The following is an 11,029-nucleotide window of genomic DNA, read 5'->3' as shown; positions in this document are numbered from 1 at the left end:
TAGGCGGCCTGTCTCCCCAATATAGAGGAGGCCACATCGGGTGCAGCGGATGCAGTAAATGGTGTGTGTGGAGGTGCAGGTGAATTTGTGGTGGATATGGAAGGAAGGATCCCTTGGAGGGAAGTAAGGGGGGAGGTGTGGGCGCAAGTTTTGCATTTCTTGCGGTTGCAGGGGAAGGTGCCGGATGTGGAGGTTGGATTGGTGGGGGGGTGTGGACCTGACTAGGGAGTCACGGACAGAGTGGTCTTTTCGAAACGCTGATAGGGGAGGGGCGGGAAATATATCCCTGGTGGTGGGGTCCGTTTGGAGGTGGCAGAAATGACGACGGATGATACGATGTATATGGAGGTCGGCGGGGTGGTAGGTGAGGACCAGTGGGGCCCCGGCCCGGTGGCGATTGGAGGGGCGGGGCCCCACTGGTCCTCACCTACCAATCCTCTGGGATCCATCCTTCAGGTTTATAGCTCATATTCCTTATAAATTTAGCAATATCGAATGAATTTTCAAGAGGATTTGTAGCTCAGGTTGTAAGTTTGCTTGCTGAGTTGGAAGATTTGTTCTCAGACGTTTCAACACCAAGCTAGGTAAGATCATCAGTGAGTCTACATTGAAGCACTGGTGTTCTGTTCCGCTTTTTATTTGTGTTTTGCTCTGTTGTGGTGGGTTCTGTTTCTGTTTCTCAGAGGTTAGTAAATGGGGTTCAAATCGATGTGTTTGTTGATGGAGTTCTGGTTTGAATGCTAGGCCTTCCAGAGTTCCAGAGTCTTTGTTTAGCCTGTCCCAGGATGGATGTATTGCTCCAGTCGTACTGGTGTCCCTCAATGTGTGTGTAAGGATACTAGTGATAGTTGGTAGTGTCTTTTGGTGGCTAGTTGGTGCTCACGGTGGCTAGTTTCCTGCCCCTCTGCCCAACGCAATGTTTGTTACAGACCTTGCAGAGTATTTTGTATACAACATTTGTTCTGCTGGTTGTTGGTACAGGGTCCTTTATGTTCATCAGTAGCTGTTTCAGTGTGGCGGTAGGTTTGTGGGCTACCATAATGCCAAGGGTCCAGAGTACTCTGGTCGTCATCTCATACTAATGTATGGTAGTGTGGCTAAAGTCTCTGGGCGTGTTGTCTTCTTGTTTAGGTTTTTTCTTTAAAGAATCAACAGACCGTGTTTCTCAGGTATTCATCATTGTTGAATACATTTTATTGGTGTTTTCCTTAGGCTTCTCATAGCCCCTGGGTGCTGCAGTGTGTTGTGGCTTGTTTAAATAATATCCTGATACAGCTCCGTTTCTGGGTGTTGGGATGATTGCCCCTGTATTTGAGTATTTGGTCTGTGTGTGTCGCTTTCCTGTAGACACTGGCCTGCAGTTCTCTAGTGGCTTTTCGTTCTACTGTGACATCTAGGAAGGGAGTCTGTTGTTGTTCTCTTCCTCTTTGGTGAGCTTTATACCTGGAAGAATGTTGTTTGTGGGTTTCTTCTCATTTGTTCCATTTCATGATGACAAAGGTGTCATCCACATAGTGGACCCAAAGTTTGGGCTGGATCATGGGGAGGGCTGGTCGTTCCAATCTCTGCATAACGGTTTCTACAAAAGTCCTGATATTGGCGATCCCTTGGGTGTCCTGTTGATTTGTTTGTCGGTCTTATTGTTGAAGGTGAAGCAGGTTGTGAGGCACAGGTCTACTAGTTTGAGGATGCTGTCCTTGCTGACGGAGTTAGTGCTGTCTGATGTTTTTGTTCTTGGTTCGTCTAGTAGTGCAGCCAGTGTTTCTTTTGCCAGGGTGATGTTTATTGATGTGACTAGGGCCGTCATGGTTTCTTTCAACATGATCTTGGCATACTCTACCTGGGTGTTTTTGATAATGTTCTTAAATTCCTGGGTGGAGTGGATGGAGTGGCCTCAGTCTTCTACTGTAAATTTCAGTTTGCGTTGAAGTTCCTTTGCTAGTCTGTATGTCAAATGTGCCAGGAAGAGACACTATGGGCCTGAGGGGAGGGGGGGGGCCCAGGTTTGTGTACCTTTGGTAATCTGTAGAAACAGGGTGCGTTGGATCCTTCAGGTTTCGTTCGGTCTTGTTAATTTCTCCTGTCTTGTGGAGTTTCTTCAGTTTTGCTTTAATATGTCTTTGTAGCTGTGGAGTTGGGTCACCTGTTTTGCTTGTAGGGCTAGTGTTTTCTGTGTCTTGGTCCGCGGTTATTTAGTCTTGATGGCTCATTCTAGCATGCTTACCAATTCCTGGTCAGTCTTTTGGCCCAAACTTCCCACGCATATTTGAGGAGTCAGTTGTTGGCATCATTTCTCATTACATTCTACGGCCATTCTGTTCTGGCTTGTAGGGTGTTAAAAGGTGGTTTGTCATCACGAAACAGATGAATTAGAAGAAACTCACAAACACAAACAACATCCTTACTGGTATAAAAGTTCACTAAAAAGAGGAAGAGAACAACAATAGCCTCCCCTTCCTAGATGTCAATATAGAACGAAAACCAATGGAGAGCTGCAGACTAGCGTCTACACGAAAACGACACACACAGACCAGATACTCAAATACAGGAGCAATCATCCAACACCCACAAACTGAGCTGCATCAGGAGATTATTTAAATGAGCCACAACACACTGCAGTATCCAGGAACGACGAGAAGCCGAAAAAAATCAACACAATGTATTCAAGAACAATGGGTACCCAATAAATATAGGGTGAAAAAGTGAGCACTGCAGATGTTGGAGGTTAGACTCGAGAGTGTTGTACTAGAATAGCACAAGCAGCATCCAGGGAGCAGGAGTATCAATGTTTCAGGCAAAAGCCCTTTATCGGGATTCCTGATGAAGGGTTTTTGCCCAAAACGTTGATTCTCCTGCTCCTTGGATGCTGCCTGATCTGCTGTGCTTTATCTCGTACCACACTCTCGACCCAATAAGCACAGTCCACCGATTCTTACATAACAAATCTAAACAAGAAGATACGACTCACCCAGAGACTCTAGCCACACTACCATATATTAAAGACATCTCAGAAAGGACGACCAGACTACTCTGGACCCTTCGTATCATGGTAGCCACAAACCTACCACTACACTAAAATAGCTCTTATTGAATCTGAAGGACTTTGTATCAATAAACTGCAGAACGAGTGACATATACAAAATACCCTGCAAGGTCTGCAACAAACATTATATTGGACAGACAGACAGGAAACTAGCCACCAGGATAAACGAGCACCAACTAGTCACCAAACAACACGACCGACTATCACTAGTATCCAGACAGACAATGAAGAACACCAGTTCGCCTGGGACAACACATCCATCCTGGGACAGGTTAAACAAAGACACACACGGGAATTCCTAGAGGCCTGGCATTCAAACCGGAATTCCAACAACAAACACATTGATTTTCCAACCTCAGAAACAGAACTGGAAGTTATTATCACCCACCACAACAGACCAAGACACTTAAATAGCGGGACTAAACACCAGCGCTTCAACGGAGGCAGTTTGATGATCTTACCTGGAATGATGACCAAACATCTTAGGACAAATCTACAAGCTCAACAAGAAAATTTACAACCTGAATAATTACATTGAAAACTAAATTGTACCACATCGCAAAAAAAAGTCTGCCAAACATTGTACCCATTCTGCATTTGCTCAGACGTTAACAAATAGTAGCCCATATTTAGTAACACGCATTCAGTCTCTGTCTCAGTGTGAATGAAGAAATTGATAATCTAGTACCATTGTTTGATTGGATTTACAAAGAATACTTCCCACCATATTTCAGATACTGAAAACAAAATACATTTTTAAAAATTCTATATTCTAAGTCAAATTAAGTAACAGATGATATTTTATATAAAATCTTGCCAAGAATTGAATTACCACAGGTGATATTAAATGCTCCAGAGCTTAAAAGACTCCAAATTCAACAAACTTAAGGTGGCAAAGTGAAAACAAGAACTTCCAGTTTTCCAAATCAGTAAGCATACCAACTTCTAGATACATCAGCACTTTTGAATTTCACACATGTACAGCAGCTGAAAAGTTACAAAGGAAACTCTGTTGAGAATACATATTTATATTGAAGATCTACGAAGAAATGAAGCATGAACTGTTTGGACAGTCCCGACTGAAATGGGTTTGAAAAAACTTGCGATTTCTAGAAGTTGTGTTAAAAGTCGAATGTGGACTGTTAGCCAGCTTCTTTTTGCTCAAAATCAAAAAACTTAGAAATGATACAGCAAAGCTTTTAAAAAATATATAAAGGTGGGTTTTAAGATATTAATTGTGGACAGATGCATTTGGGAAGCCCTGTGCTGAAGGTTATCTAGCCTCTGAACTGAAGTTGCTGTTTCACTACACACCTAGGTCAATTGAAGGAAAGAAACCCTCCAAGCTGGCAGCAAACAGAGATCTTTCTCCCACCTGGAAAAGAAGAAACTGTACAACAGGACAAGCTGTTCAAATCTCTCTCGGCAAAGAATCTCTGGGAACCCATGTTTCCAGAAATCACTACCTTTAACTCCCTCTGGAAGCTGATTGGTTACTTCTAACTGACTCTCATTTGAACTGAAATCTGTTCTGGAAATCGTGTCGATTCTACGTCGATCCAATTGCTATCTCAATGACAGGAAATTGACTTGGCCTGTGACGAGTCTCCGATTTTTGTAATGTTTGGGTTCAAATGCTTAATGCACCAGGGTATTTCATCAACTACCCACTGGCCTTAAGAAATGACCCGTATCACTTCTACAGAATTGTACGGTCACGTCAGATATGTGAATGCACATGTCTGAAATTAAGAGTATACAGATCAATTCCAAATAGTTATGTAGTCATTAGTTTTGAAACAATAAGTTTACTTAAAATAAACAAGTTATTTTTGTGTTTATTGAAGAAACCAGCTGCAAGCCTCTTTTGTTCTGGATATAATGGGTAAAGAGAAACAAACTGACTGCTTTGGTAAATAAAGTAGTTACACTTTCAACAGCTCATGGTTGGGGAGTAGCAGTACTCGATTCCAAAGACTCACTTCTCTTCAGTGTCGTAACAAATCTCCTCAGTGTTAGGAGGTCAAAGCCAACAAAGTCCAGCAATTCATATAGTCACTGGGATTTTAAAGAAGTAAATCAGACGACCTGCAAAAGTTTCATGCTTTGCCAGTTGCACTGAGAGAGGAGAACTTATTCAAACATTTGTTTTATCAAACTTGCATCTTATAAAACTTCAATGAAAGAGCAATCACAGGTGGTGGAAAATTCTGGAAGGCGATGTGTCGAAGGTAAACACAAGCATGTTGACGTGGCTAAGTCAAGTGGCAACAAGTTACAGAGCAAAAAGACATTCCACTCATTTCTTGATAAGAAAAAATCTTATTCACCTAAATTCATGAAAATTAGTTGATGCAGTGGCTCAAATTATGTTATTTAGACAGGCCTTATTGCATGCATTTTCATTTCACGTCAGCTTAAAAACAAATAATAGTAATGGTTGGGCTCTATGGCAACTTGAACTACTAGAATGATTTAAACCAGCTTCAAGACATCAAAATTGTGGAATTGGCTACATCATTTTGACAAAAGTATCAATATTTTGAATCAAAATGATTTTTTAATCTTGTTTTTATCTTATTACCAGCCATTGGTCCCAATAAACCAAAATACGTTTAATATTGGATTGCAGTCAGTTGAACAAGTTCTACATGCCAGGTACCACAGCTCCTAAGACAGATCTTAGTCAAGGATAAACACCAACTTAAACCTTTTCATTTCAACACTTGACTAGTTGTAGGTTCATGTACCAATTTGTTAAGTTATCAGCGACCTGATTTTTGAAAGAGAAAAATTCCCCATCTACTGTCATCTGTTAACACCAGTACCATAAAAATAATTTGTGTTGCAGACGTTTCGTCCCCTGTCTAGGTGACATCCTCAGTACTTGGGAGCCTCCTGTCAGGAGGCTCCCAAGTACTGAGGATGTCACCTAGACAGGGGAAGAAACGTCTGCAACACAAATTCCCAGCTCAGCGAACAGAACCACAACAACGAGCACCCGAGCTACAAATCTTCTCACAGACTTTGAACCATAAAAATAGCTAGACCCTTGGTAAGAACCCATTTAAACAGTTGGATTTTTAAAAAAAATCTAAATAGAGAAAAGATTCAAAATCAAGAAATGAATTAAAGCACAATCAAACCTATAAAGTGTGAACATCCAAGGATAGTTCGTGACCATGTCTTTTTCATTAATACGGGCATTCATCTTTTCAATATGGTCACTGTATAGTGATAGTAATAGCAACTGCAAGGGGGATTCAAAACTGCTAACAACAGGGACAGCAACTGTAGCAAGAATGTTATATTTGGAGGGGAAGGGTTTATATGCTGATAAAACGTTTGGCAGGGGAAATACAAACCTTGGGACACTTGCGGACATCATAATTGAAGGGAGTGTGACAGATTCAAACTCTGGATACCAAAAGAGGCATAAGAGCGATTCAGCAGCATCCATCCATTGGAAAGAATGAGCTTCAGAATCATATATACAGTCTGTAGGTTTCAAATGGTGCTATCGAGTCATGTCCTACACTTTTAGGTTGCAACGTCTGGGGGCATAGCACCTAGGGACCTCACAATCACAAAAAGTGCTATAGAAATTTCCCGTTTTTGTACATTTATGGTCAAGTTCTAAACTTTCATTTGCTGCAATCCAGACTCTGCAGATATCCAGAACCATAAAACGTCACTTGTTTATTTGACAATACAAGCTATTTGGAACAGTTAGGAGTGATTATGCTTTTGGGAGCATGCATTTATACAGATTTCATTGTACACACAGAAAACCAAATTATTTAATGAAAAAAACGAAGCATTAAAAGGGTGACAATGAAGTAAACATTATCAGTAAACTGAAGCAATATTTAAAATAAAGCATTTGAAATGATGGAAAACCCTTGTGCCCCTGTAAAACTTCAATTACTTCAGATCACAACAGGTTTTCTACAATCCATGTTTGAAACTCCCCAGTTTCTCCCATACATAGTGACATACTAAACACAGCACTTGAGTATGCTTGCTGCCTCAATTTGGATCAGATAGGAAAATTTATAACTTGACCATAAACAAAATGTATACTTGATTACCAGAATAACCCATCAGCTTACAACCTTGAGATAAACGGGGGAAAAAAAGTTTCCATCTTCTCTGTATTGCTTTTACAGAATGAACATCAAGATTAAACCCCACAAGCCAAATGCAAAACTGCTTGCAATCTAGCTCAATCAGATCCAACCACTTCACACAGTCATACCTGTTGCTCCAATAGGGGATGTGGCAGGAGTCATGCTCTGTACACTCAGGGCCATATTTTGAGATATGCCTGGTGTTGCTGCAGACACTCCGGGTGGATTTTCTCGCTGTGGGGAGGTAAGCGGAGTGCTGGGTTGTGAAGTCAGTCCACCAGCCAGCCGTGCCAGACGTCTTCTACGAATCTACATTCAAAAAGACAGAAAATGTTACTGCTCAAAATGGTACCAGTGCTGAAACATCAGTTTGCAGATCTTGCCAAAACAACTCAAAACACAGCACGGATGTCTGAAAAGTTCTAAGCAATCAGCTGCAGATTTGATAAAACTGTAGTGACATTTTAGATAATAAACCCCTTTTCCATAAATTTCACCATGCATTAAGGGCACAGAGCAAATAATAACTTTGGATATAGAACAACTATAATTGCTTGAAATGAGCATTTTCAAACAAAATTTGACAAATGCAAAAGTAAATTATAGGGCAGATGATAAATATTGTCAAAAAAATAGGTTTGTAAGGAGCATTTTATAGGAAGTACAGGAGAGGCAGTGGGATTGAGAAAGATAATTTAGAGGTTAGAATTTCTGCAGCCAAAAGGCATGATCATCTCTGATGGACCAACCAAAACTGGGATACTCATGAGGGTAAGTGAATTTATCAGAGGATTGCCAGGCTGGAAAAGGTTACTTAGAAATAGGGAAGGATGAGACCTTGAAGAGATTTGAAAACAGGGATCAGAGTTTAAGAATAACAGACATTCTGCTGGACCAGAACATCTAAGAGATGATGGATGATGCAAGTTAGCATACAGACAGAAAGGTTTTGAATATACTCAAGATTACAGAAAGCAGGAGACTGACCAGAAGAGTGCTAGATAGTTGAGCCTTTTGGTGATAAAGACACTGTAAGAGGATTTTTTGAGCTCATTTACTGACAAGAGAATTGAGAGAGGCAACACTACAGAAGTGGAAGTTGATGGTTTTGGTGAAGGAGGAGATACAAGATTAGGAGCTCAGCTCAGGGTCAATGGGAAATGCTTGGCTCAGATTCCTGAAGAAAGGAATATGCCTGAAACGTCGATTCTCCTGCTCCTTTGATGCTGCCTGACCTGCTGCGCTTTTCCAGCAACACATTTTTCAGCTCAGATTCAATGCTCAGTGGTTAAGACAGGGATTTTTGCAGCATGGACCAAAGGTTGTATCTTCTAGCTCAATAACTAGCAGTTATGGTTGGCACATGTGCAGAATAAACAAGATCATAATGCACCAATTCTAATAGATAGTATGAAGTGAAATTTCAAAGCTTTAATTTAATCTCAGCATGGTATACACTACAAGATTGCCTCTACTCATTAAGATTATTGCTGTCGAAAACTACTTTTTGCATCTAATGTCAAAGAGATAGTGTTCGATTTCTTGGTCTATATTGGTCAACTAAATAGTCTATCATGACATAGCCATTCAAGACATGATTGATTAAAATCCATTACAACTCCATTTCCAACTGATTACAATAGAAAACAGCACAGACTACTGCATTTCTACAAGTCATTTTGTAACATTTGCATCAAACGCTACTTTTCCAAAAAAAAAAGAAAAATTAAATCTTTTAAGCTGTAGAATCCTGTTTGTACACAGCAATTTCTACACCAAGGGACCTCATACCAATGGTTGAGATGAGATTAAGTGTGATCTAAAATAAGTTTCTTCCATTGCAACATTTTCTAAAATATACACATCAATGCATAAAGCAGAGGAACATCATGTTTGGTAAATAAGGGAGAAGATCAAAGGATATCCACTGAAGGGAAGAATAATATAGACGGACAACAAATTAATGAACACAAATGAAGCAGAATCACAACGGTCAAAATATAAAGATTTAAAGATGAGATAAGGACTCTAACACTAGAGGGATAGTTTACGAACAGAGATTTATATTGACAATTCTTGGTGGCTCAGTGGTTAGCACTGCTGACTCTCAGCACCAGGAACCTGGGTTCAATTCCAGCCTCAGGCAAATGCGTGTGGAGTTTGCACATTCTCCCAGTTTGTGTAGGTTATCTCCGGATGGTCAGGTTTCCTCCCACAGTCCAAAGATATGCAGGTTGGGTGGATTGGCCATGCTAAGTTGACCCATAATGTTGAGGCTAGGTGGATTAGCCATGGGAAATGCAGGGTTAAGACAGGAGGATGGGTGTAGGTGGGATAATGTTTGGAGAGTCGGTGTGGACTCGATAGGTTGAATAACTTCCACACTGTAGGGATTCTATGATCAAGATTTCCCAACTCATGTTAAAGTTGATTAAATTCTTTTGTCATTTTGTACTTGGCAAGATTTCACAAACAGCAATGTGATAAAGACAAATAAGCTTTTTTTGTGATGTTGCAATGAAAATTGAGAAGACCTTTCAATAGAAGAAGCATATACAAGAATGCAAAATACAAGGGGATGGCAAAGAAATCAAAAATGAGATATGTAGGCAAAATGCTCTTGAAATATTAGCAATGAGGACCATAACTATCGAAGTTAGATGATTCAATGACAAGGGTCAGTGGTTAAAATGAAGAAAAGTTCTTAGAATGCATGCAGGACTAATTTGTTCATCAATATGTTGACTAGTCCACAAAGGATGGTCAATGAAGGTCAAGTAAAATGACTTGGAAGGTTGGTGAATACTTTGAAAATAATGAATTGGAAATTAAAGATCTTGCAGCAGCTCAGGCACAATGGGCTGAATAGCCTTCTGTAACTTCAACAGTCATACATGAGCATTGCATATGAAAATCAAATATATATCACAACAAATTTAAAAATAACTTTACCAGAGTATAATTGAAGTCATGAGGAACAGAAATGGTGAAATTTCAGCAAACACAACAAATACTCAATGTTACCAACTGAAAATAGCAGAGTGGTAGAAAAGGATAGAGATGTCAACAAGGTTGTTTCTGACACCTGACAATTTTACATTCAATTATATCAGTCATCAAAGTCTAGACACTTCAAACATTAATATTTTATTCCCAGCCCAGGAGATTCCCTAGCTCAGGTATCCCTTCGAGAAAAGGGAAGTAATTTAAATCCTGGTCTCCAGCATTAGTGCTACCTCCTCTCAATGAGATATTTTCTCTTTTTTTGGTAAATAACAGTGGCAACACTGGCAAAACAACTCAAGAAATGCGTGTCATAACAGCAAGACAAATTGAATTTCCTCTCTCATTCAAAAGCCTGGAGTGAGTTTTTTAATATAAACTTTCAAATTTAAACCACAAATTCTGAAACTCACTCCCAGTAAGAGTGAGTTTCACCCAGCCTGACTCCATGAATTGCTGTGCACAAAACAGAGGAAGGCAACAGTAACGAGAGTTACAGGTAGCATAACTCAAAGAAAGTGATATCTCATTCACGTTCTGGGTAAGTGGAGCAGGGGAAATACGCACGGAAGCCCCAGGTTCCCTGAAGTGTCTGGAGTGAGCTCTTCCGCTTTTGCGCAACAGAAATAAAAAAGGGTTCTGAATGAAAAATATATTTTGCACATTTATCTTGTTCTCTTCTGGACAGTTGGCTCCTCCCCTCCTCTTTCCCCCTCCCCCCATGGTTCTCTTGGCAGAAAGCGGAGTGTGGAATTCCCCTAGCTTGCTGTTAACATCAAATTAGACAACATCAGCTCATGACTTTTTAAACATCTCGAGTAGATGCACACTTTGATTAGATTAGATTAGATTA

General features: G+C 40.2%; 1 protein-coding gene across 3 annotated transcripts in view; it reads right to left on the bottom strand.

Moving 5' to 3' along the window:
• ube4b (ubiquitination factor E4B, UFD2 homolog (S. cerevisiae)) overlaps positions 1-11,029 on the bottom strand; it is an 81,674-nt gene that overhangs the window by 59,725 nt on the left and 10,920 nt on the right. For all 3 annotated transcript variants that reach the window (XM_043676207.1, XM_043676206.1, XM_043676208.1), the window contains exon 2: positions 7,302-7,482. In XM_043676207.1, coding sequence (XP_043532142.1) covers positions 7,302-7,482 — 181 coding nt within the window. The remainder of the gene's footprint in view (positions 1-7,301; positions 7,483-11,029) is intronic.

This window comes from Chiloscyllium plagiosum, chromosome 34 (assembly GCF_004010195.1).
Source record: "Chiloscyllium plagiosum isolate BGI_BamShark_2017 chromosome 34, ASM401019v2, whole genome shotgun sequence".
Classification (NCBI taxonomy): Eukaryota; Metazoa; Chordata; class Chondrichthyes; order Orectolobiformes; family Hemiscylliidae; genus Chiloscyllium; species Chiloscyllium plagiosum.
This window is presented reverse-complemented; position numbering and strand designations above follow the sequence as displayed.